Raw genomic sequence first — 26771 nt, 5'->3', positions numbered from 1 at the left:
GACAAAGTCAGACTTTTGTTTTAGAGAGGTCCAGGCGGCCACAGTGGGCGGAAGATATTGCTGGGTGCCAGACTGAAGTCAGGCAGGGAAGAATGAATAGACTTCCTAGCCGCAGTGCCTTTTCTCCTGCCGTTTCTCCCTCTATTACAGACCCTTTTCATCTGTTTTCCCACACGCGGCCCGGGGGAGCCCGATTACCGGCTTACCCGGGTCCGTTGCATTCTGTCGCCCCCTGGCGGCCCACCGGGGAACTGGCCCGTGGTGTCCTCTCGAGCCTCTTGGTCTCCGGCAGGGTTAAAGCGAGACGGAAACAGAGAATCTGGCGATTCTGGTTCTGCTCAGCCGTCGCTCTGGCAAGCGACCTCGATTCACCTTGCAGAACGGAACTGACCTCATTAGGGAGTTGAGAGGCATGTGCTGGGTCAGTTTTTCTCTAATCTCAACCATTCAGCCAGCTGGGACGCTTTTCTAAATTCTCCCCCACAGGCCATTAAAATTATAGAGGAAAGTGATACGTATGTTTATTGCTTTCCTCAATAAAAGCTGTAACGTAATATGTACTTAGAGCTCTTTTCCTTTGTTTCTTTTATTATTGAAATGAATTATTGCAGAAATAAAATGCAACCGCATTTACCACATTGATTTAGGGGCATATACACACTGTCAAGACTCACTTTTTAAAGACGACATAGATTTGACCAGGGTTCAGATTCTGACTTGACTGCTTTCTAAACTGTAGGATCTAGGACAAGTCACTTAGACACTCTCCATCTCAGGCTGCTCATCTGAAACACGGTTGTGAGAATTCAGTGGAAGTGTGTCTGAAAAGTGAACCCCAATAAATGCTCTCCACCCACTTTCTCTGCTGGACTTCTCTCCTTAGCACTTATCTATCCTAGCACTGTCTATTTCCTTTCCGCATCGTGTTTTCTGTCTTCCTCCCCCACTGGAATGTAAGCTCGGTGAGGATGAGGAATTTCAGCTATTTGGTTCACCGATGTATCCTCAAGGCTTGAAAGAGTAACTGGCACATAGGTGTTCAATCAACATGGATTGAATAAATGAATAAGTTGAAACTATTATTCATAAGCTTTATGGATGAAGGGGTGCAGGAATGTGCTCAACGTTGCACAGCGAGTGTGTGTGTGTGGGGAGCCAGATCGTACTTTTAGTGAAGGCTCTAGGCTCGCCTCACTGAGTCCTGGAGAGCAGAGATTGGTGAGGGAGTCAGGAAGTGGCTATGCGGGTAGGGCCTGGCCCAAACTGGGTGTCAGGGTAGAAGGTGTGGAAGGAAGGATCTGAGGATGGTGACGAAGGTGAGGATGGTGAAAAGAAGGAGGACCAACACAGGAAAGAGGAAATGCAGGAATTGGGCCTTTGGCAGCTGTTCCCTTCTCCACCATTTGCAAATGTGTTCCTTGGAGTGACTTGGGTAACCCCTAGGAGGGGGTGGGCAAGCAGCTATATTATAGCAAGGAGCTATAATCAACTAATCCAACTGCTGGTTTTCTCTGAGGTGGCTACCTGTGTCAAAATCCCCTGGGGAACTAATGAAGAAGTCAGGCTCCTGGGCGACCTCATATTCAAGTAGGACTCCCGGGACGTGGCCCAGGAGTTTACAGTCCAAAGTTAGCGTTATCCTATGCTCAGTCCATCCCCGGCTCCCTGAACCCCCTTTGCCTGCTCTGGTTCCTCAAAGACCTTAGATCCGAGATGTGCACGTCTGGGGTAATACAGACCCACCCGATGGCCTGACTGCACGGTGTGGATGATCACTGCAGCTTAGCGGGATCCTGGTGTCCGACCTTCCCCTGCCCCAGCTCTTCGTAACATCAGCCTCTCCCAGCTCGGTGCTCAGGTATACCAGGTAGGGTCACACTCGCTGTGTGACTGAGTTGTGTGCTAACGGGGTTAGAGGATAAGGGGCTGGGGACTGAAAGGTCTGAGCAACCCCGTTCCGCCCCCCCCCCCCATCCATACCCCTTTCCAGCGGGTAGGAAGATCTGGTTTTTACAGAAGGGTGTGGCTACAGAGGCCGATATTATGACCCCCCTTCCACTGGCTGGAAGGAAACTAGAGAACACGGATTTCACTAATAGGAAGGCAATATGCAAATATTGCCCAGCGTTAATTGGCTGATGGACAGATGCGTACCACTCATTCTTGTGCTCTGATACTTGGAGCTTGGAGCACAACTTTGAGGTAGAGGTTGCACTTGGAAGCAATTATTGAACGCCCACATTGTGCCAAGTCCTGTAAGTCCCGTGTCAGGGCATACAGGGGTGAACAAGACCGGCAAGGCACCACCTTCGTGGAACTTACATTCTAGTAAACTAATAAGAACATAAATAAATGAACAATTTGTTTTCTAAATTTCAGATCTGGGTGGTGCCACGAAGACAATGCACCAGGGAGCTGTAACACCAGTGATACTGTAACAAGTCCTGCAAGGGTGTATTCTAAGAGCAGCAGAGGAGGGCAAGACCAATTACCCTGGTGGTGGAGCGAGAGGTGGAAAGAGGAGGTGCCCTTGAGCAAGCAGCTAAAGAAGGAGGAGGAATTTCCTCCCCTAGCTGAGGGGGCAGTATGTGGGAAGTACATACTGAACTTTAGGAACCCCAGGGACTGTGAGGTACATGGAGGGAAGAGTGTGCAGGGCAGGAGAGAGCAGAGTTATGTGGCTTTGGGCAAGTCTTTTACCACCTGAGCCTCAGTTGGCAGAGGATTAAATATAATGTAGAACACATAGTATATATGTGCACTCAATAAATGCTAAATAAAGAAAGCTCCAGGTGGTGACCACTACTGTCATACTGGGAGAGCCCCTCAATTGTGTTCCCTAGATTTAGGGCTTTGGTCCTACCCCCCTCTCTTCCCTTTCCCCCAAAGCTTATACCTTCAGGGCTTCTGTCTTCACTTCTCCCCCTGGGACTTAGCACACTGGCATTTTATCTTCCTGCCTCCCTAGGGGACAAGGACTCCAAGTAGAGCAGGAAAGACTTGGATAAGCTCCAAGAAAGGACTTCCTTCTCTTTCTTTCAGAGTTGCAGCTGCTCGGAGGAGGGGACAGCATGCATTTCCCACAGATTTAGAAAATTCTGGAGCTGGAAGAAAGGTTTGCAATAACATATATAGTCCAGAGCTTTTTTTTTTTTTAATTTAATTTTTTGTTTTTTAGATTTTTTTTTGATGTGGACCATTTTAAAAGCCTTTATTGAATTTGTTACAATATTGCTTCTGTTTTATGTTTTGGTTTGGGTTTTTGGCCACGAGGCATGTGGGATCTTAGCTCCCCGACCAGGGATCGAACCCACACCCCCTGCATTGTAAGGTGTAACCACTGGACCGCCAGGGAAGTCCCTAGTCCAGGGTTTTTCAATTTTTTTTTTTTGACAGATATCCAGTGTAAGAAATGCACTTTACATCAGGACCAGCTGAACTCAAGTTTTATGGAGGCTGAAGTTTGTAAAATTTAGGGACCTCTTAAAAAAAAAAAAAGAATATCAAATTATGTATGCAAAATCAGGTGTTTATTTAGAGCAAAAAATAAATTCCTATAAATTACAAACTTTAGAAGTCTGACTGGGATTTCCCTGGTGGTCCAGTGGTTGAGACTCTGAGCTTCCACTGCAGGGGGTGGAAGTTCAATCCCGGGCCGGGGAACTAAGATCCCGCATGCCGTGTGGCGTGGCCAAAACAAACAAACAAAAAATAAAAAGTAGAAAAAAGAGTCTGTCAAACACCATAATCATAAAGTCAGAACAATAAGAAATTTTGACTCAACTACTTGACGTATTGCTTTACTACCTTTTTTCTGCAATTTGAGGATGCATGCTTTTCACATAGCAGTGACTTTCTTATATTTTCTATAAAGAGAAAGAAAAGTCAGGCTTCTAGCATGTTTGATCAAAATGTTTTTTGTTTTACTATTTTAGAAAAGTTTTTCTCAGCTTTGCAATCAGTTTTTGGTAATGTCATGTAAACCTAAAATGTTTAATTTTGTCAAATTTGGGAAAGACAAATTTTCTGTGTTGTTTCACTAGGAGCCGCAGACTTTGTCAGAACAAAATGTGGTGTGTATGAGACAGAACCCCATGAGTCATGATATATAAAACATTTGAAGACATACACAGATGTACTTGCTATGTACAGTACTGTTATGGGTTGGTGTCCTACAACAGAGGCATCCTGGTTAATTCTATTGCACGTGATTCTCCCGCCCCAAAAAGAAAATAGCATGTGGTACATTTATAATTAGATATGCTGTGTTATTAATTGTGTTCCCAATGGCGTGGACTTTTGCTGTAACTAGATCAGTGGGAACTCAATCCTCCACATGTAAGTTTACACGTCTGAGAATTGGAAGAGTTTTCCATAGACTAGCTTCTGGCTCTATACAACGCAGACCTGGGTTCTCCTCCACTGCCCACATTCTTCCCATGTTAGGCGCCTAGGTGTCATGGTGACCTAGTGATGTGACCTCTGTCCCTGCACCTTTATGTCAGGACACCAGGTGAATTGACATGGTGACTGGGTATGGGTGATTGGAGTATTTCTGGGAACCATTCCCTACACGAGGATGCTAGCAATCACCTAACTATTCTAGAAGTTGACTGTGAACCTGTTAACTATAATCTACTAAACTCAAACTAAATGTAGGTCCAACTCAATTTCCCATTAGTCGGATCTCAGAGTAGTAGGACACAGCCTTTGGAAAGAGAAAAGTGTTTTACTGATATGGAACAATCTTCAAGGTATATTAAGAGAATAAAAGCAAGGTACGAGACAGTGCGGCACACTTGCACCTGTGTGGTGTGTAGGGTATCTCTGGAAGGAAGGAGGAGGGTATTCGCCTCTGAGTAGCTGTGGGGACCGGGGTGGACAGGGGACTTGCTTTTCCCTGTAAAGCCCTTATGAGCTTTGCGAAGTGTTTTTTAAATCGCACGCATGTCTTCTTTTTCTTTTCTTTCTCTTTTTTTTTTTAGATAAATGCTTAGCAGTTGACAATCTATTTTTCAACCTAATTTAGATTGTTCTCTTAGTGGCCAGCAGGGGGAGGCAAATGCTGTCTCTCTTTTGGAGAGAGGTTTCCCCTTCTACAACCTTCAGAAAACATCATGGCTGTGCCCTGTAGCTGGAACCCAGACTCCAGGTGGGGCCTTAAAAGGAAAATAAGTGAAAATGAGTTGTTATTACGAACTCTAGGGAATCTCTGATTTTTAAAATAGCTTTATTGAGATATAATTCACATGCCGATCAGGAGCTGGGCGCAGGTGGGAATTCGCGGTTGGGAGTTGTAATCCAGGTGTTGCTTCTGTACTCCATGGATCTGCCGCGTCAGCTGTGACCAGGCCATTAAGGCATCCAAGCCCCCATTGTCCACAGGAAGACTGGGTGCTCTGGACGCAGGGGGAGGAACCGGGCTCAGGGCTGAGGTCTCCTCCCTCTCCCCCAGGAAGGGCACTCCAGGACTACCCAAGTAACAGAAACAGTTTGCTTTATTGTTTAATTTCTAGAGAGATGTTCTCTGTGGAAAAAATGTTCCTCTTGCCACTTATAAGAAGCAGAACATAGAACATGATGGTCTCTCGTGTAAATCCACCCAGTACCACATGTGCATAGGTAGGTATGACCCTGAGAAGGAGCCTCCCTGGTCCAAAGGACCTGGGTAACATGCTGGGAGGGGGTGGGGGGAAGAGGAAGTGACGGGGCAATGCACTACTGAATTGGAGCCACTGAAAATACCCCCCTTCTGAGCCCTGTGATGAGTGGTTCCTGCTGCTGATCTACCATCCAACCACCCATTCATCCATCCTCCCCTCACCCACCCACCCAACCACCTATTCACCTTTTCGTCCTCCCATGCACTCATCCATCCATCCATCCATCCATCCATCCACCCTTGAGTTAAGATCAACCTGATAAGGTCCAGCCAAGAGCTGAGGAAGAGTTCTAGGTGGAGGGAACAACAAGGACAAAGTCTTGAGGCTGCAATGAGTTTGGCGAATCCACGGGTCAGCCTGGCTAGGGGCCATGTGTGATGAGATGAGGCTGCAAGGTAGACAGGACTGGATCAGCGGGACCTTGTCAGCCAAGGGGGGAGTTTGGATTTGTTCTAAGTGTGAGAAGAAGCCACTGGAGGGTTTCAAGCAGGAGAGTGGGGTGTTGTCATTTCCATTTTACAAAGACCCCAATGGGTGGTGAGAAGGTTGTGGGGGCAGGAGCGGAGAAGGGGAGACAGTGAAGTGGCTGTGACCCACCCCTTCCTCCCACAAGGGCCCTCCCCAATTCCAGGGGAGGCGAGGATGACCCAAGAGCTCCAGTGGACCTAGGCAGTCCTGGAAGGATGCGTACTGGGAGTGTGGCCAGGTGCAGCCAGCAGCTGGGGTTCAGGGTGAGGCCACAGAACCTGGCGATCAGGTTAAACAAGGAAGATCCCTGGACCAGACGAGGTAAGAGCTCTGTGGATGTCCGTTGAAGGACATCTGGTCAGAGATGCAGAAGCAGGGCTGGACATCCAAGCAGACCTGATATTAATATTTAATAACAGCAAACATTTATTTATTCAGCTGAACATGGGTCGGTACTGTGGCTAAAACTTCACATACATTCTCCCTTAAGGCCCACATCTACCCTGTGAGGTGTGACAGTTACAGTTCCCATTTTGCAGATGGACCAGCTGAAGCCCAGAGAGGTTACATGACTTGTCCAAGGTCACACAGCTATAGACAGACCTCCCTGTGCCTGAGGCTAACACAACTGAAGAAAGATTGTGGGAATAAGAGGGGTTTTTCTCTGTATAGGGACTGGAAAGCACAGATCATAAGCCGTAGATCTGTCCAGGGGAAACAGGGCCCCGATCTTGCTGGTGTGATCACTTGGCCCCTTGAGATGGTACATCTGGCTGTCACCAGCGTCTTTCTCCTTACCCATCATGCTCTAGTCCCAGGCTCCCTGGGCTCTGGGAGGATGGACACTGGCTTCCCAAGGAGAACTGTCCTCCAGAGGCAGGGGAAGTGATGTGCTCACCAGCCAGAGTCCAGGCTGTTAGATGCTGCTTGTTGCAAATTCGCTCCGAGCTTCTGTTCTCTCCACTGCCCTGGATACTCGGCTTCATCGTCTCAGGTGAAACCTCTGCCCATTTAGGAATCCTCCCTCAAAGCAAGGAAGGAAGACATTTGTTTCTTTACTTAATTTTTAGCATCTATTATGCGCCCCACATGCTACAAAGGTTAACTTTTTTAATTTAAAAAATCTTTAAAAATTCTCACAATTGGGAATTCCCTGGTGGTCCAGGGGTTAGGACTCCGCGCTTCCACTGCAGGGGGCACGGGTTTGATCCCTGGCTGGGGAACTAAGATCCTGCATGCTGCATAGCAAAAAAACCCCCAAACAAACAAACAAACAAAAATTCTCACAATCACCCCGTGAAGAAGATACTATTAGCTCCCTTTCACAAATGAAGAAACTGAGGCTTGACGTGACTTGACGTGGCTCCTCAGCTTGCAGGTGACACAGCCAGGGTGTGGTATTTGCCTATTCGATGCCAAGAGCTCAGTGCTTTCCATGAGCCCCCCTCCGTCCTGGCACCTCCTGGTCTCAGAAAGAGGAAGTTGGAGAGGGAATGAGCAGGGAGGGAAGTGCGGACAGATATCACTGATGGGTTGATTAGTTTGTTCTTTGGGAGGAGAAGGCAGGAGAGGAGATAGGCAGGGAACCCACAGACCTCAGGACCAGAGTCCCCCAACAGCAGGAGGCCTGGTGGGTGACAGTTGCTGGAAGCCACGGGCCAAACTCTCCATTAGGCCCAGCAGAACACAGTGGCTCAGGCCCAGACAGTTTTAGGGGCCCACCAAAATGTTTTAATCTCTTATAAAATCAGAAGAGGAATTCCCTGGCAGTCCAGTGGTTAGGGCTCCATGCTTCCACGGCAGGGGGCACAGGTTCCATCCCTGGTCGAGGAACTAAGATTCCATATGTCACGTGGTGTGGCCAAAAAAATAAAATCAGAAGAGAAAATGAACTTTCAGGTAGACAATAGTGTTTTAATAAATAACATTGAGGGACTTCCCTGGTGGCTCAGTGGTTAAGAATCCGCCGGCCAACGCAGGGGACACGGGTCGATCCCTGGTCGGGGAAGATACCACATGTCACAGAGAGCTAAGCCTGTGCGCCACAAGTAGTGAAGCCTGTGCACCTAGAGCCTCTGCTCCGCAACAAGAGAAGCCACTGCAATGAGAAGTCCGCTCTCTGCAACTAGAGAAAGCCCGCACGTAGCAACAAAGACCCAACGCAGTCAAAAATAAATAAATGAATAAATTTATTTATTAAAAAAAATATGTAACATTGATATATTTATTCAATACAGTCATAAAATATAATTAAATATATGTATGTTTATGTCTATGTGTATGTAATATATATTTTCTAATGGAGGAAGGGACCCATGAAAGCAGAAGCACCTCAGGCTCACAAAAGTCATGATGGGGCCCTGGGAGTTTGCAAGGAGAACATTCCCACAGGCCTGGGGCTCAGACTTGGCCGCCAGGTGGAGGTGAGCAGCCTTCCTCCCAGCTGACACAGGTAGGGCACTGGGCTCCTGATAATAATGGCAAATCTTTTCTGTTAACTATTAACGAAGTGCCAGGCTTTGTCTCCCTTAATCCTCGCAACACTTATTGCTCTCATTTTACAGAGGAGGAGACTGAACTCAGAGAGGTTAGAACCAAGATTCCAGAGCTGTACTGACCTCCAGATGACATTGGAGAACCCTCTCGGCCCCAGGAATCTGGGACTTTCTGAAGCCTTCCATTGGGGTGTTATTAATTATTTTCTAGTCGTTTCCTGTGCCCAAGCTTGTCTCGCTACTAGACTTGGCCTCTTTAAGGCCTGGCTTTATTTTGTACTTTTCTTCTATGGGGGCCCTCAATCCCATGCATTTGAATCAAGTCTTTTGTGCTTGTGTTCCATGAGGGGGACCCTGTGTGGCCAGCTAGGCCATGTCCTCCTTGGCACCTCAGAGGTGGACATGCCAGCAGCTTTGTTGTGGATGCTCCTCACTGTCGTCCCTCAGTGCAGCCTGGTGGCCTGCGGTACAATTCAGCGAAGGCAGATCTGTAAGCGCCCATCCTGAAATCCTGGGAACTTGCTTTTGTAGCTGCTTTATTCACTTAACACTGTACCATGAGCAAGGAACCATGGCCACTGAGGGTCTCCTCAAAGTGTGATTTCTGATGGCCGTGTAATAGTTCATTTAATTTTCTTTTTTTTTTTAATTTTAAAAATTTATTTATTTAGTTATTTTTGGCTGTGTTGGGTCTTCGTTTCTGTGCAAGGGCTTTCTCTAGTTGTGGCGAGCGGGGGCCACTCTTCATCGCGGTGCGCAGGCCTCTCACTGTTGCGGCCTCTCTTGTTGCAGAGCACAGGCTCCAGACGCGCAGGCTCAGTAGTTGTGGCTCACGGGCCTAGTTGCTCCGTGGCATGTGGGATCTTCCCAGACCAGGGCTCGAACCCGTGTCCCCTGCATTGGCAGGCAGATTCTCAACCACTGCGCCACCAGGGCAGCCCCTATTTATATTTTCTTAGCACCATTAACTTAGCCAATCCTGTAGTATTGATGTTTCACTTTCTAACTCTTCCCTGATGATGATGATGATTTTTGCTGTTCAGTCAGTCAGTCAGTAAATATTTATTAAGCATGTACTAAGTGCTGAGAACAACTTTCTGATCATCCAGCTTGATTCAAGGGTAACATTTGGAATATTGAGCAGAACATCTGAAAACCTACGAGAAGGGGCCAAAGTAGTAGGTAGAGGAAAATTCATAGCTTTAAATACAGTTATTAGTAAGAAGAAAAGATGAAAAGTCAATGAACTAAACATTCACCTCAAGAAGTTAGAAAAAGAGCAATAAAAGAAAAAGTAAAAAAACCCCACAAAACCCTAAAAGTTAATTAGCATAAAAGCAGAAAATAACGAAGGGAACAAAACCAAGAGCTGGTTCTTTAAAAAAAACCAAGGTAGGGCTTCCCTGGTGGCGCAGTGGTTGAGAGTCCGCCTGCCGATGCAGGGAACACGGGTTCGTGCCCCGGTCCGGGAAGATCTCACATGCCGCGGAGCAGCTGGGCCCGTGAGCCATGGCTGCTGGGTCTGCACGTCCTGAGCCTGTGCTCCACAACGGGAGAGGCCACAACAGTGAGAGGCCCGCGTACCGCAAAAAAAAAAATCTTCCATTGATATAAAACATACACACAGAAAAGAGCACAATTCATAAGTGTGGTCATGTTCTTCTGTCTTTAAACATTCTTTTAAAACAAGTGAACTTTTAAGTTCTTTGTACTTTCCACAGTGGGCTAGAATTACTACTATTATCAGAAAAATGTCACCTGTACAAGGTGTAGTTTCTGTTCATTAGAGAGTTTCTGTTTATGAAGCCCTTTCAACTCCTTATCTTGCTTGGGTTTTACAATGGCCCTGGGAGAAAGATCAAGAACGGATCAATTTCCTTGCGAGGAAATCACTCTCGTCTTGGGGCGGCCGGGAACTCAATGTCGTGTCCTCTGTGAGTGTTGCACAGTGAGCCACCTGTCAGCTCCTGGCACAGAAGGGCCTTCAGCAGGCCTGGCCCACCAGCACCCCACCCAGAGTGGCTACCACCAGCTCTAATGGAAAACTCTCAAGCTCGCCAGACCAGGGCTCTAGAAAAATTCTACTTCTGGGAATCCGCCTTAAAAAAGTTGTCATGATGCTGCCAGAAGTTATGTGCAAATAATTGAATGCAGTAGCATTTTTAATAGCAAACACTTGGAATTAATGTAAGTGTTCGGCAGAAGGAAATAGGTTGAATAAATTTAGTCATTGAAAGGTAGAGTATTTCACTGCCATTAAGATATAGTTCTGAAATATAGATTTGTGGGCTTTAATGTTTACTGAATGAAGCAGGATCAACAATTGAATAGACAGCGTGTGTCTATGATATAAATCCACTGAAAACCGCGTGGAAGGAAATGTGCCAATAAAATAAGCAGGTTCGGCTTCCCTGGTGGCGCAGTGGTTGAGAGTCCGCCTGCCGTTGCAGGGGACACAGGTTCGTGCCCCGGTCCGGGAAGATCCCACATGCCGTGGAGCGGCTGGGCCCGTGAGCCATGGCCGCTGAGCCTGCGCGTCCGGAGCCTGTGCTCCGCAACGGGAGAGACCACAGCAGTGAGAGGCCCGCGTAACGCAAAAAAAAAAAAAAAAAAAAAAATCAGGTTCCATCCTGGCGGTGGGATTATGACTGATCGTATGTCAATTACATAAGTAGTAGGAGTAAAGAGCAGAGCAGGGAAATCCCATTACCCACCCCACCCTCCCCAGCCCTCCCACTCCCTTCCCCACTTAGTTTGTTATTGATACTTCTAGATGTTTTCTTTGAATCCACCATGTATTGCTTTTAAAACTTACACAGACAATCAGAAAAATCATGAGGTGAGGGGAGAAAACAAAAGACTCTCAAAATGAATCTGGACATCATAAAAGTATAGAGATTTTTACCAACAAATCTCTGTTTAAGGATGAGAAAGTGGGGCTCAGGGCTGTTGGGTAGCCTGCCAAGCTCACATGGTCTGTTCCCGCTCCCAGTTCAGCGCTGCTTCTGGGTTCACATGCCCTCGAGATCTGGGAGGAGGCTGGGAAGCTGGGCTGGAGGGAGGCCAGGAGGATGCTCTGGGCTGAGTGGGCTGGGCCGGGGTGAGGAGCCTTCTGCCTGTTTGTCCTGGGTACCAGGAAATGCGGATGGAGAGACACCCTGGCAGAAAGGACCAAAGTCATCATTTATGGCCTTGGAGGAGTTAATGTGTAATATTCTAGGATATAAGCTGTGCTGTGAGCTGAGACCCTGAGCCCAGATCTCCGGGAGCCACCGAGAGCTGCCATCAGGAGCTGCCACCATGTCGGTGAGGATGCTGGCTCCCCACTGCTCACCTCCTCCAACCCTCTGCCTCTTCGCCTGAGTGGGGGTGGGGTGGATGCTGGCGGAAGAGCATCGCTGCCCCTCCAGCCTCTGTTTCCTCATCTGTATACTGAGGAAGTTGGACAGATCACCTCCACAGCCCACCCCCTTTTTAAAAAAATATTTATTTATTTACTTGGCTGCGCCGGGTCTCAGTTGCTGCACGCGTGGGATTTTTAGTTGTGGGCATGTGGGATCTGTTCCCCAACCAGGGATCGAACCAGGTCCCCTGCATTGGTAGTGTAGAGTCTTAACCACTGGACCACCAGGGAAGTCCCTCCACAGCCCTTTAGCACCAAGGTTCTCTGCTCCCTCCACCACCGTTCTTAGCCTGTTTCTTTCCCCCTCTAGCCTCAGTTTTCTCATCAGTAATTTTCTTTTTTTTCTTTTTTGGCCCATCCCCCTCAGCTTCTGGGATCTTATTTCCCCGACCAGGGATCAAACCCGGGGCCCCCTGCAGTGGAAGCGCTGGAGTCCTAACCTCTGGACCGCCAGGGAACTCCCTCTCATTAGAAATATTAATCGTGGCAATACTGCTAACATCTGTAGACATCTTTAACCTATTAAAGATGAAGAAATGAGACTCGAAGATTAGCTTGCCCAGTATCACAAGCTGTAAATTGCAGGGGTGGAGGTTCTTCGGGGTCCCTCGCTAATTCTTTTATTGCAAAGCCTGCTCTACCATAGCCTCCTGTGTGGCCTTGGACAAGGTGCTTTGACAAGGTGCCCTCCCTGAGCCTCAGTCTCCCATATTTGGGGAATTGGATCACAGATGGCATCTTCTGAGGATGGTATAATTGGTTTCCTGAGGCTGCCATAACAAATTTATTGTCTCACAGTTTTGGAGGCTTGGGGTCTGAAATCCAGGTGTTGACAGGGACATGCTCTCTCTGAAGGCTCTAGGGGAGGATTCTTTCACATCTTTTCCAGCTTCTGTTGGTTGCCGGCAATCTGTGGCCATCCTTGGCTTGTAGCTGTATCCCTCCAAACTCTGCCTCCATCTTCACATGGTCTTTTCTGTGTGTCTGTGTTTCTGGGTCCAAATTTCCCTCTTCTTATAAGGACACCAGTCGTATTGGATTTAGGGCCCACCCTCAGCCACTACGACCTCACCTCAACTTGGCCCTATTTCCAAATAGATCTCATTCACTGGCTCCGAGTAGACATGGTTTTCCGGGAGACAATATTCAAGTCAGCACAGGTGGGATGCAGGGTGTGGATGTGACTGGAGGGTCCAGCATGGATGGCAGGGTGCTCTCCCCACCCTCTGCCTCCCAGGGAAGACCTCTGTGCCCAGAGACTTTCCCTACTTTCTCCTTCCCCTGGTCATCTCATCCCTCCCTTTTTTTCCTCCTTCCTCAGAGACCACCTAGTCCAAACCTCTTATATTAAAGATGGGGGAACCGAGGTTCGGAAGGTGGCACAGCTGGCCCCTAGTCACTTGGCCAGCTAGGGGCAGAGCTGGCACTAGATCCCAACCCCTGACACCTGCCCCCATCCCGACCCCAGCTTTGCCTCCCTGTCTCTCTCTGGGCTTCAGGCTTTGTTAAGCAGGGGGTCAGGCCCCCTTCCATGGGCATCCCTGTTTGTCCAGATACACCCCGAGCCCGGCTTTTCTCATGCCCCTGCCCTGCAGCAGCCTTGGGCTCTCGGGTTCTTCTGCTTGAGCTGGGCAGCCAGCAGGATGTACAGGGGCAGGGTGGGTGCTTCTCCCCATCCCAGTCCCACCCTGACTGTCCCAGGGTCCTGGTGGGTGGCGCATGCAACTAGGAGGAGACAGGAGAGTCCTCACGCCATCTGGTGGGCACTGTGCATGCCGCAGGGCACACAGCTGTGAGGGTCTGCTTGGCGGCAGGGCGCCCATGTTCCTCTTTGGGACGGACTGGATAACCTCTCTAAGGAAGGCATTCTCTGTCTATCTGTGAGAGGCTGAAGGAGAATTTTAATCCAGTCTGGCCGGTGATCCAGCTGTTACCTTAAGCGCCCATCTGAGGAGTTAGGTCTCCTGCCTCCGAATCCCACTTTCTCGAAGGCAGGGAGATTTCCCCCCACCCAGGGGACGTCTGGCCATGTCTGGAGACATTTTTGGTCATCACAACTTGAGGGGAGGGTGCTACTGGCACCGGGTGGATAGAGACCAGGGATGCTGCTCTACCACCTACAGCACACAGGACAGACCCACAAGAGTGATCCAGCCCCAATGTCCAGGGTGCCGAGGCTGGGAAACCCTGCTCTGAAGCATCTTAGGGTCTGACGTGCTGTGACGCTCCACTCTCCTGGGCTTGGCAAGGCCTCTTTCAGGCCTTCCTTTTTAAAAAAATTTGTTTTATTTATTTATTTATTTAAGCTGCGTTGGGTCTTCATTGCTGCGTGCGGGCTTTCTCTAGTTGCAGTGAGCGGGGGCTACTCTTCATTGTGGTGCATGGGCTTCTCATTGCGGTGGCTTCTCCCATTGCGGAGCACGGGCTCCAGGTGTGCGGGCTCAGTAGCTGTGGTGCACGGGCTTAGTTGCTCTGGGGCACGTGGGATCTTCCCGGCCCAGGGCTCGAACCCCGTGTCCCCTGCATTGGCAGGCGGATTCTTAACCACTGCGCCACCAGGAAAGCCCTCAGGCCTTCCTTTTAAAAGGCACTGCCTCCAGGAGAACTGGGCAACCCTATCCCTGTGCCACCAGGGGAATGTTGATCCTCCCCCCACGGACACCGCCCTTGACTTTCAGCAAAGCGCCCTGGTCCCATGAGTTGGTTCAGGGCTTCCCAGGTGTGCTCCCTCAAGAAAAAAAAAAAAAATCAGTGAACAGAAATCCCACAATGTAAACGTGTTCTCCCATAAAGTGTTCTAAATATTTGGTGGCTGCTATATCCTGTCTGGCCTAACCACACACCCTCCAACCATGGATGTGAAAACTGGACATTTTCTCAGGCTGGGATAATGAGCTTTGAAAACCCAGCTTCGAGAGCCTCCCTCTAACCGTAGTAAAGTTGTGGGAACCCCTGTTATATGGAAATTCAGACAGTGCCAAGGTCGATGGATACTGTAGTAGCAATAAATAAGCATAATGACCACAGTCCCTTGATTTGCTTTTAGCCTGTGCCCTACTTGTGGGCTTCACAAACGTGAGTGCTCATCCTCCCAACCAGCTCAACGGAGGCGCTATTAACCTCAGCGCCTCCAACAGCATCTGTCACACAGTGGATGCTCGGCAACTGGTTCTGAGCGAATAAATCAAATTAGCCCATTTTATAGATGAGGAAAGCGAGATATGGAGAGGGATTTCGATGGACATGTTCAGACATGTGACTTATGGAGCTTTCTAGATTCTTCATTTGGGATGGGCCTAGACCTGCCTGTGATACCGTCATTTGCTGTCAGTAAAATGACTCCAAGTTTGTGCAAGAACTAAGCATATCCTTGTTTGGGGGATTTTGCAGAGGGCACTGTGCATCATCACTTGAACACGTTTGGGAACAGTGAGGTGGGCAGTAGTCATTCTCTCCATTTCATAGATGGGCAAACTGAGGTTCCCTCAGCTGGGCCCTACGTCTCCAGATCTGGCTGTTCTTCAGGCTGCTGTGGATGAGAGTGAAGCAAAATGGGCAAGAGAGGGGCTCCGGGAAGCTCTGATCTGAGCACTCTGGCTCTTTCCCTTCCCAGCTCCGTGCTCTCATGTGGGCAGAGGGAGAGTGAGGCCTGGGGCCAGGTTGGGATGGGATGATGCTGGTGAACGGGCTTCAGCAGCAGAAGAGCGCCGGGCACGCGTGTGGTTGATTTGTGTGGGTTGTTTCTCTGTTGGTGCAGGGGAAATTTGAGATTATGAACATGGACGTGAAGATGGGGACAACACTGAAGATCAAGGGCAAGATCGCAGACTGTGCTGATGGGTGAGCCAGTGGGGGGGAGGGGGAGGCAGGACATGCTGATGGGTGAGCCAGTGGGGGGGAGGGGGAGGCAGGAGGGGGACGGGGGCTGCCCACAGCCCTGGAGCAGTCTGGGAAGGGCAGCCTTGTGAAATGGTCGGACAACGAGCGTGACCTCAGACCAGGGGCCTTTTGTACACTCTTGCACGCTCTCACCCCCTCCCACACCCCTGCTGGCTCCTCTTCTGTTAGGGCTGCTTTCACATCTGAGGCTTCAGAATTCACAGCGGATGCCATGTGCTCAGTTTCCTTGGCTCCCAACAGACGCTGAAGGGGCAAGTGAGAAATCCCGGAAGCTCTGCCCAGTCCTCTGCGAGTCAGGTGCCTCTACTGAAGGCCCAAACCCCCGGGGAACCACCCTCTTGACCCGGCTGAAGGGTCAGAGGCCGGCCTTTCACACGCATTATACTAGCGACAGCCGCCAGGGGCCGCCAAGTGGTCTTGTTTGCCTTCTCTCCATTAGAATCAGAGGCATTTCTCCGCCTCAGGTGTTACAGCTCAGCGTTAGCCTCTCCTGTGTGCAGGACAATGTCAGCATTTCTTGGGACTGATCTCCATCAACTTTTGGTTGGGGAAGGGCAGACAGACGCATTGTGTAGGAGCCAAGAGAAAATCACCCCTTTCTCCTGCGTGGGTCCCTAAGGGTTGCAGAAATGTGGGATACCTCTGGTATGAGACGTCCCAATGAAGGCACCCCATGACTCAGAACATCCCACTCTCAGGGACCCTGAAGGTCTATCTAACTCAGGCCCCTGTAGTGATCTTTTCAAGAGATCACACAACTCCTGACCGCATACCTCTAATGACAGGGAGCTCACCACTTTAGGTGTCCAACTATTTATGGCCAAACTTAATGGGTCTTCAGATAGTTGAGAACAGCAATTCTTTCCCCCAGGATAGACACCTTCATTTCCTGAATTGTCACTATTAGTTACCCTCTTGTCAGGAACCTTAGTCTGTGCTCTAAATGGAATGTGATACTCCAGTGCCAAGTCTGATCAAGTTGTCACCTCCCTTGTTTTAAGGCACAGACCTCGATTAACACAACCTTTGGTGATTCTCCCAGTTTGTGGTCAACCCTGCGACCCAAGCTGCTTTAGCCAGGGCTGGCCCCTTATTCTCACCTGTTACTCCTTCCCCTGCAGCTTTGTGATTAATCTGGGCCAGGGGACAGATAAACTGAACCTGCATTTCAACCCACGTTTCAATGAATCCACCATCGTCTGCAACACATGGGATGGCAACTGCTGGGGGCAGGAGCAACGGGACAGTCACATGTGCTTCAGACCGGGATCAGAGGTCAAGGTGAGGTCAAAGGCAGAAGGGGCCTTAGGAGGATATCAAGGAGAGAGCCCAGATGGTAGGGCACCCTGGCCCACCAGGCACTGCCGTGGCCCCTTTCCAGGGTGCTCCTGCCTCCCTGATGCCTTCCCTCCCACTGCAGCTCCTCATGACCTTCGAGAACAACGAATTCAAGGTGAAGATGCCAGATGGGCACCAGCTGACCTTTCCCAACAGGCTGGGCCACAACCACTTGAGCTACCTGAGTGTGCAGGGTGGGTTCAGCATCTCCTCCTTCAAGCTAGAATGAGGGCAGCACCTCGCCAGAACGCAAGACCCCGGAGCGGATTCCGGCTCCTGACTCCCAGCTACCTCCAGTCACGCGGGATCAGCAGCCCTTGGGTCCCCCGCTTCCCATCTGCTGTTCCTAACCCTCTGTGCTCATCCCCCAAGGCTAAGAACCAACAAAAGAATCCACCTTTATAGAGTCTTTCCGTGGTAGGAACTGTGGTGCTTTCCACTATCTTAATGCTCCCAGAATCCTCATGATACAGATGAGGAAACTGAGGCATAAGGTCCTTGGACTGCCACATGGGGGTTGGATGTGCTCCCGAACACCTCTAAGCCACCAGTCCTGCCTGCTTGTCCCCTTTTATCACCAGGGCAAGTGCCAAGCTGCCCTGTGGGATTATGGTTCCAGGCACCTGGGCTAGGGGCTGTTCCCGGAACTATAGATAAGGGCTCCCACCTGGGCCTCTTATCGCAGGGCTATTCATTCCGGCCTAATTACTCATTACCCAATGCCTCGGCCCCTCCCCTCACTGGGGCCCCCTGGGGGAGTCCTTGGCTTTCCAAACCCAGTGCTTAGGGGACTCAAGCAGGTGGCGCTGACATTGTCCTCCCAGGTCCTCAAGCATCTTGCAGGACACCTTTTATCAAAAAAGCCTTTTTTAATCAGGACCCACAGGCAGGTCTGGGGTGCACGGGAAAGTGGGATTCCCCCACTGTGAGGTCACACCTGACTTTTCTCTGAGGCTTCTGGGACAAGTGGGGTGGCGGGGGGAATGTCGGGGAAGCAGCCTTAGCAAGGGCTGGGGCTCTCAGAAAGGCAGTGGGGACCCTGCTGGGGGCAACTCCAGGATGAGCTGGGGCAGGCAGTCCCTTTGGGAGAGGGGACAAAGGCTCTATGTGCTATGCTCCCCACCCCCACCCAGCAAGGGCAGCTTTCCCAGCACAAAGGCTGCACTGTGAGGCAAGGCCCTCCAGCTGGTGGGGATGGCCTGGGGTGGCGGGTGGGCCGGAGCAATGGCTACTGGGTCCAGAGTGGCAGTAGGGGGAGGCAGGGCGGCCCAGCACGGCCCATGGGAACACGCAGGTCCCAGGACAAGCCTGGTCTCCTCTGGCCTCCCTCCCATGTCTGTCCTGCAGAGGTGTGGAGGGGTCTGGGGACAACTTGGGTTTTCTCCCATCTTTCGTTGGCGGGACCCAGCTGTCAGGTGAGGGGCTGGCTCTGCGCCCGGGGAGTTCATAGGCGGTGCCCCGAGGCTGGCTGGGGTCCTGAGCCCATGCCCAGCCGCTCACACCTTGACCTCGTCATCCTCCTCGGCTTCAGCAAACTTGAAGGTGTTGGCTTGCACCGTGCTGGGCACGGAGGCCCTGCTGCCTGCCTGCGGTGGCCCCCACTTTTCGTCCAGGCTCTCCCAAGAGGCCCGAGCCTGGGGCAGCGCCTCGACCAGCTCGCGCCGGGCATCCATCTCAGCGTAGTGGCAGCTGCCTTGGCTGCCACCACAGCCTGCTCCCCAGCGCCTGCCGGAGCCCACGTCAGCAGGTGCACAGGGACGCTCTCCTACTGGGCTGGCCCTCGCCTCGGCCGTTGGGCCCAACCCCAGGGTTACCCCATTGGGGCACTGTCCACGGGGTGGGGGGCTTGAGGCAGGGGTCGGGGGGGTTGCAGCAGGGGCTGGGGCATTTGCAGCAGGGGCTGGGGCTGGGGTCTCGGCTGCAGAGCCTTCTGAGAGGCTCATGACCCCCAGCAGCTCACTGAGGAGAGAGGGCCCAAGGTCGAGGTCCAGGCGGAAGGACAGGAGGGAGTCAGAGCGGCGAAGCTCAGGCTCAGAGGGGAAGGAGCTATCACGGTCTCGGTCACGAGGCTTTTCTGGGCGAGGCAGGCGAGAGATGGTGCAGAACCCGGAGTCCAGGCCTAGAAGAGAAATAGGGACCAGGGTCATAGCTGGGGTCCCTAACCAGGAACTGGGGAGGGGAAAGCCAGGACCAACTCCAGCTTGCTATGTGGCCTTTAGCAAGCCACTCCCCCATCTGGCCTCAGTTTCCCCCATCTTTCCAATACAGTGAGCCCCGTAGTCTCTTGTGTGATCCTCCTGTCAACCCTGGAAATTTACATAATCCTCATTCTCATTTTGCAGGTGAAGAAAGTGAGGCTCAGTTTGGGACCAGGGGAAGGGCTAGCTCAGGGCCACAGAGTTTGATGGACTGAAGCCAAGCCTGGAGCTCAAATCTCCTGACTCTCAGTCCCAGCTGTGAACTTGTATGACCCCTGGTTCCCTGCCATGAACCTATAGCATACGGGTTGGTTTGTGGGCACAGGGATGGAACCAGCAGCCAGAGTTTGACTACACAGAAATCAAGACCCAAAGGACAGGCAAATGCCCTCCAAAGGTCCTCTGTCCCAGCCCCTGGCTCCAGGACTACCAGGACTGAGATATAGTGGTGGAATTGTGGACCAGCCCTCAGTGAGATTCTAAGCATCACCCCTGGAGACGGAGCACCGGAGGAAGCCTCCGGTGCTGGGGCAAAGCTGCAGGGCAGGAAATGGCCACCAGGTGGCAGCAGGGGCCCCGGTTCGCAGGTGAGCTGTCCAGAGGGGGAGCCAAGGTTACACCTGCCACTCCCCACCCCGGCAGGAAGGGCCTCTGGCTTCTGTCCATGCGAGTGGTTTTCCAAATTTGCCAAGTTACAGGAACCTTTGTTCACATAACGACACAGCAACAGCTCCTGTGTCCTGAGCACCTACTATGTGCCAGATTCTGGGCCACACTGAATATGTGTATCATCTCACTGAATCTTAGCAGTGACCCTGAGGGGCCCATTATACAGGCCAGGACTTAGCAGAGGTCAGTTGGCTCACTGGGAATCAGGCAGAACCAGAATTTGAATCCAGAGCCCTGGCTCTCTGCCTCTCCACTATATCATTCTGACACAAGGGAGCTGCTTCCATTGAAGTGGGCAGCCAAGCCAAGAGCCTGGGGGTGGGGGGGAGCAGCTCAGGGGCAGGTAGAACTCAAACCCCATCTCCTCACCTCTTAACATCAGTGTTTTGGGGAGTGAGCAGTTTCCCACCCTGTGACCCCCCACCCCGCTCCATCCATGATTTGGGGTTTGGGCCTGACCTCCACGGAGGCTGAAATGCTGTGGGGAAAAGAGCTCACTTGGAGTCTTGGCTGAACCATCAAACCCTCTGGGACTCAGCCTCTGGAAAATAGGCAGATAGCCCAGGCCCTCACCGTAACTGGAGTGGCCATCTGTGGAGGTGGCAGGGCTGCGGTCGAAGCTGAGCTTGCCCACCACGAGGCTGTCGTAGGCGGCCTGGTTGAGCTGAGGCAGGGAGATGGCGTTCTTGATGATGGGGGAGATGGCGGGTGGAGCAGGTGAGGGCGCAGGTGGGGAAGCCATCCTCCGGGGCGGTGCCCCTACCCTCCGCACCAGCTGCAGCTTCTTGGCCAGGAAGCTGCGGGGCGAGCGGTGGGTGCCCCGTGAGCTGCCACCGTGGTTGCTGAGGAAGGAGGTGTCGCCGAAGACGTCCCCGCCACGGCCCACGTGCATGGTGTGGCGGAAGTCCCCGAGTGGGGGGCTGATCATGTCCGCAGTCAGCCGCCTCTTCCCCTGCGAGCTGGACACCCAGCCCACGGGTGAGAGCTTGCCCAGGTTCATGGCCGGGGCTCCTCCGGCCCCCTGGGGGCCCGGCATCGGCTCTGGCTGTTCACAGCTGCTGGTCCATGCCCACGGGGGGGCCTGGGGAGGGCGCTGGGCTGGGCTAAGGGTCCACTTCTCAGCTCCCTCCTTCTCGGTGAAAGGGGGCGGATGGAGCCTGCGCCCCTGCTCTCCTAAGGTGCTGCCCCCAAATGCTGAGGCTATGGGAAGTCCATGGCTTGTCTGTCCCTGAGGCCTGGCTCCTAGCCCTGTGGAAGCAGCTGTAGGTGTTCTGTCCAAGAACACAGAAAGCACCAGACGTGCCTCAAATGTGGACAGCCCCTCTCCTGCCCAGGGGTGGAGACCTAAAAGAAAGAAAAGTAGTGGTAGGCCTGGGGGCATCCTGGGTCCAAATAATAACAGCTAAAGAGAACAAATGGGGACTCCCTGGAGGTCCAGTGGTTAAGACTCTGCGCTTCCACTGCAGGGAGCGCAGGTTCCCTCCCTGGTTGGGGAGCTAAGATCCCCAAATGCTTCGTGGTGCGAGCAAAAAGTAAAAAAAAAACAAAAAAGAACAAATGATGGGGAACATGGAGAAAATGCTGAGCAGACAGACCCACAAAGAAGGACACATCGCATATTTCCACGTACAGAAAATTTAAGAACAGGCAAAACAAAACAATATGATAGAAATGAGAATTGTGGTTGCCTTTGAACAGGTATAGACTGGGAGGGGGCACAAAACATTCATCGAGCTGTACACTTAAGCTGTGTGTAGGTAAAAAGTACGAGTGGTCGTTGTACGGCGCCCACTGATGAAGTACCTACTGAGCGCCAATGGCTTAAGTTCATCACTCATTTAACCCAGACAACAGCCCTGAGGGAGGCTCTATAGAGAGAGGAGAAACTGAGGCACAAAGAAGTGAAGGGACTTGCCCGACACCACACAGTAGGCAATGGTGAAGCAGGGCTCCCAACCCCAGAGCCCTTGAACCCCAAGGGCCTCCTGCTGGTGGGTTAAATTGTCTTCCAGCAAGGCCAGGAGGGAGGAGGTGCCCGATGAAGGTTTTGTGAACTGCTGTGTAAACAGCAGAAACCTTCGCCTTCTAGATGCTTCCTGGAAAAAGGATCCTGTGGTCAAAAGTGGTTTTTCCAGATGCCTACTACATGCCTGAGCATATTCAAGGCTCTGAGAAGGCCCGCAGGAAAGAACATTATCATAGTTTTGACAAAAGCCTTGTCACCGGGGAACAAGTTTTGGAAAAAGCTCAGCTGGTGCCAAAAGCTATTTCTTGCCTACTCCCTGCCCTCCTGATCTCTCCCCCACTTTCTTCCCCAGTCCCAGTCTTCTCTAAGCTTCTCTTGGTCCTACGCTACCCCTTCTAGTATCATAGAAAGTGTAGGCTGGAGGACACCTATGAGCCTATGTTCCCACATTTGGTTTTCCTGTGGCCCAGAGAGGCCAAGCTTGCTCAAGGTCACATCAAGAGAGCTGGTAGAGGGCTTCCCTGGTGGCGCAGTGGTTGAGAGTCCGCCTGCCGATGCAGGGGACACGGGTTCGTGTCCCGGTCCGGGAAGATCCCACATGCCGCGGAGTGGCTGGGCGCGTGACCCATGGCCGCTGAGCCTGCGCGTCCGGAGCCTGTGCTCCGCAATGGGAGAGGTCACAACAGTGAGAGGCCCGCGTACCGCAAAAAAAAAAAAAAAAAGAGCCGGTAGAGACGTCAACTCAGAGCCTTTGACTCACATAGCCTTTACTGGCCCGTGGAGCCCAGTCTTGTCTCTCCAGATCACAACACACTCTGAGGCTGGGGCCACTGCCTGGATTTTCCCTCCTCCCTCGGTCCCAGCACTCAGCTTGGGCTCTGCAGGCGGCCAAGTGCCAAATCAATACCAGTTTAATCACAGGAGTTCTTTGTGATACCTTCATGCCAAAGGTTCACCCCTTGTCACCTTCCGAGTGAGGGTAGGTGGAGGATTCAGTGGCCTCACAGTGTGACCTTGGGCAAGTCATTTACCTCCACAGGCCTGGCACCTGAGCTGATAGACGTTGATAATGATTCTTAACAAGAACACCTAGATCTGAGTGTCAACTTAAAAAAAATTTTTTTGCTGCCACCTCCAAGCGTAAAAACCTCAATTCTGCCCTTCAAATGTTATTTGAAATTCAAAATAGGTTAAATAACAAGATAAAAACAAAGGAGGCAATAAAACAAAGCTTGCTTTGTTTTCTGACTACATTCTCTTCCCTTCCCACCATCTGATCCTCTCCCAACCCTAACTCCTCCCCCCTGGGGGGCGGTTCTGAATCATCCCTTTCCCTGGCACCCCAGGCACCAAGAAGTCCTTGTGGAATGTTTGCTGAAGTTATGAAGCACTCTGCATTTGGCCAGCCACTACATGATGTCATCTGATTCTCCAACAGCCCCGAAAAGCTGGAGCGTTAGCCCATTTTACAGGAAGAGCCACGGCTTGGAGAGAAGGAACTTGGCCAAGGTCACATGGCAGGTACCTGCCATGGGCCAGGTTTCCCTGCTCTGCTGAGGTGAGGATTAAATCTCTGGAGGAGGGGGGGAGGGTGTCATCCTGAAATGTCATAAAGAGGGGTCACTGTGTCTGCCATGGGGCCACACCCACCTCTCCCCAGCCCCCAATTCCCTGGCTTCTAGAAGCAGCCCCTCCTTTCTCAGCAAAAGGGGCTCCAGCCCCCACCCAACACCCATGGCCACTTTGACTTGTGAGACCAGCTTCTGCCCCAATCTTGTGATGCCCCACCTCCCAAATGTCACTGGGCACCTCCAAAAGATCTCTACCCCACCCACTGCTGTAGAGAGACCTGCGGCATTGTGGAGCCGAGGGCAGGGCACTGCTACTGGGGACCTGTTTTCCCACGTGGAAAACAAGAACTGCATCGAAGCTGGTCCTCTCGCAGGAGAGTTTTAAGAGTGGAAGATGCTGTCCATTAAACCCTTGGATCCTGAAGCAGGGCTGGGTTTCAAAGCCAACATTCTGACACTAATATCTCTCATTCTGGGGACCCTTGATGGCAGCCCATTTGGCACTTGACTCTGACCATGGGGTATTGCTGGTGGTTAGGTGTGCCCCACCTGGCCCTGGAGTAAGCAGGGCTCCGGCTGCCCAGGAACATGGCCTATCTCCCCTCACCTGTCCAGGAATACTACCTGCTAATGCTCACAAATACCCATTTTACAGATGGAAAAAATGAGGCACAGAAAGGGAACTGACTTGCCCCACGTCAGAGAACAAAAAAAGTGATGTGGCTGGGAACCTCCCCAGGAGTCGAGCAACATCAACAGTAAATGCCAGGGGAGTGGGCGAAGACTTCAGGGGTGTGGGGAAGAGTTGTTGGGGTCCGGGCAGATGCCCAGCTGCTGAGTACAGAAGGGCAGGCCTGGGAGGCAGGAGACTCAGCTCTGCAGATTCGGTGTCTGTGACCTGGGCTAGAGTGGTCACCGTGCAGCCTCAGCGTCCCAGGAGTCCTCATGTTTACCCTACAGAGGACAGTCAGGCCTGGGTACTTGGTAGGTGCTTGCTCAATAGCAGTGGTGACCACGAGGACAAGATTTGGGGCCGGAAGCAGGGACCATGCGTTAGGGAAGGCCAGCAGGGGCCGCTGTGGAGGCACCTGTGGCTGGAGGAACCAAGGTGGGGGGAGGGGGAGAGGCAAGGCTGAGGCGGGTGTGGGGGCCGCGGCACCCTAGCGCTCACCTGGGGGTCACCCGCAGGCCCCTAGCGGGCACTACCTCTCATCCTGGAGGCCACTCCCTGCACATAGCCCCCCTCTCGCAAGCGTCCCGCTGGGTAACACCACCCATGCCAATGCGCAGCGGGACCCTGTCTCTGTTAGGGCTGCTCTGGCCTCTGGAACAAGGGGTTAACTCCCTGGGGGCTGCCTTCTTCTGGTTCTCAGAGTCCAGCCACTTCAAGACGCGGAAACTGAGGCCAGAAAGAGGGTAGCAAGCTGTCCACAGTGGCAGCGGAGACCCCGTTCTCAGGACGTCAAGGGGGATAGTAGTAGGAGGGAGCACCTTGGGCCACAGGGGAGGAAGGAGGAAGAGGGGGAGACGCTTCTTGCCCAGACACCCCAAGTTAGAGCCGAATAAGCCTTTGGCTCGGCGAGGCTGACTGGCTTCCCGCAGGGTCTCCCCAAGTCCTCGGTTCCAGTCCCTGCGCTGCGTTTCGTGCGGCTGTGGCCTCCGGGCCAGTCCTTTCACCAATCTGAGCCTCAGTTTCCCAATCCAGAAAATGGGCTTCAAACTTCTCGAGTCTTGCCTGTTTCGGCAAGAATAGAACAGTCTCGAGGGCAGTCGGGATTGGAAGTCCCGGGAAAGATTTTGGCCAGAAAACATTCCCTCTGGGAGGTACGGGGTTAGAATGCGGAGGGTCGCTCCGCCGGTAAGGGGGCAGCCGGCTGCCTTGGCCCGAGGGGAACCGGACGGGATGACCTCATCCGCTGCTCCGGCCTGGAATGCGGCGGTTGGGGAGGGGGCAGGGTGCCTGGACCATCTCCCCAGCGGTCCCCCCCCACTTCCCGCTCTCCGCGCCGGCCTCGACAAGGGGCCAGACATTCCGACACATAGCCCCCTCCCCGTTCCTTCCCTTCCTTTCCCAGGGCAGGAAGGAGCCTAGACTGCCCTCGACTCGCCCCCTCCTCCCGCAACCCGCTTTACCTTCCAGTTCTCTGCCCCACTCTTCCCGCCGGGAACATTGCAAAACAACCCGAAAACTTGGCGCGTCCCGGCGCCGCTCCCGCGGCCAGCGCTCCGGGCCTGCCTGTTGGCACCCGGGGCGACGTTGGCAGGCTGGCCCCCCTCCCCCGCTCCTTGAGCCTAGCGGAGGGTGCCAAGTCCTCGCGGCGCCGCGATCCCCCTGCCGGTGTCCACGCCCACCCGGGCTCGACGACCCGCGGGCCAGCTCGCAGTTACCTTCTCTCCGCGAGCCGCAGGAGCTTGGGGCGAAGGGCGAACGCGTCGGCAGCGCGTCCCGGCGCGCAGCCCGGGCGAGTGGCTGGGCCGGTCTGCGCCGCCCTGGCCGCGGGCTCCGCGGGCTGGCTCCGGGGGCGGGGGCGGGGTGTGGGCCCGCTCCCTCCTCCCGCCTCTCCCCTCCCGTCTGCGGGCGGGGCCGGGCCCCCGTCCCGGGCACCGATCACGCCGCCCCGAGCGGCGGCGGCGAGAGCTGGAGGGGGAGCGGCGGGGACGTCAGGTCAGGCTTTTGCCTGCTGCCTGGGGCAGGGGGAGCCGGGGAACGTGCGGGTTGCCGGGGCGAGGTGACTCGGTCCTCGGATCCCAAGCCCTCTTCCACCGTCTCCCTGCGTGGCCTTGGGACGCCCTGACCTGGTAACTCTCGCTGCTGGGCTCTTCAGCCGCTCCCTGCGGGAGTTTGGGGAACAGGGAAGCCGGATCTCAGAGGCCTTGAATGCCAGAGTCCTGCTTAGACCTTAAGTTCTACAAGCTGGGATACCCACTCCCTTTCTCCTAACCCCCCTTTCCTTTTTGCTCCAGTACAGGCCCCCGCGGGTACCAGGACACAGACATGAGCCAGACTGGGGTGCAGGCCACTGGTAGAGCGGTGTGGTGTGTGGTCAAGGCTGTGGACCTTGGAACTCAACAGCCTGGCTTCCTATTCTGTTCTGGTCAC

General features: G+C 52.7%; 2 protein-coding genes and 1 non-coding gene across 4 annotated transcripts; 1 reads left to right on the top strand and 2 right to left on the bottom strand.

Annotated features, from left to right (window-relative positions):
* Positions 1 to 11708: 11708 nt before the first annotated feature.
* On the top strand, positions 11709 to 17670 carry LGALS2 (galectin 2). The gene is made up of 4 exons (XM_029206295.1): positions 11709 to 11932; positions 15787 to 15869; positions 17051 to 17210; positions 17350 to 17670. The coding sequence occupies exons 1-4, from the start codon at positions 11927 to 11929 to the stop codon at positions 17494 to 17496; spliced, it is 396 nt and encodes a 131-aa protein (XP_029062128.1). The 5' UTR covers positions 11709 to 11926; the 3' UTR covers positions 17497 to 17670.
* On the bottom strand, positions 12189 to 12260 carry TRNAG-ACC. The gene has a single exon. It is a non-coding gene; the product is annotated as a tRNA-Gly (tRNA).
* Positions 17671 to 18116: 446 nt separating the features above from the next.
* CDC42EP1 (CDC42 effector protein 1) lies at positions 18117 to 26150 on the bottom strand. 2 transcript variants are annotated; one of them, XM_029206594.1, is made up of 3 exons: positions 26060 to 26150; positions 20708 to 21478; positions 18117 to 19386 (listed from the first exon to the last, which is right to left on the bottom strand). In XM_029206594.1, exons 2-3 carry the CDS (start codon positions 21168 to 21170, stop codon positions 18764 to 18766), a joined length of 1086 nt encoding a protein of 361 aa, XP_029062427.1. In that variant the 5' UTR covers positions 21171 to 21478; positions 26060 to 26150; the 3' UTR covers positions 18117 to 18763. The 2 variants fall into 2 exon arrangements, with proteins under 2 accessions (XP_029062427.1, XP_029062426.1); XM_029206593.1 differs by lacking the exon at positions 26060 to 26150 and having other exon boundaries at positions 18630 to 19386; positions 20708 to 22718.
* Between the last annotated feature and the right edge of the window lie 621 nt (positions 26151 to 26771).

This window comes from Monodon monoceros, unplaced genomic scaffold (genome assembly GCF_005190385.1).
Source record: "Monodon monoceros isolate NGI ecotype Baffin Bay Population unplaced genomic scaffold, NGI_Narwhal_1 Super_Scaffold_6, whole genome shotgun sequence".
In the NCBI taxonomy this organism is placed as follows: domain Eukaryota; kingdom Metazoa; phylum Chordata; class Mammalia; order Artiodactyla; family Monodontidae; genus Monodon; species Monodon monoceros.
This window is presented reverse-complemented; position numbering and strand designations above follow the sequence as displayed.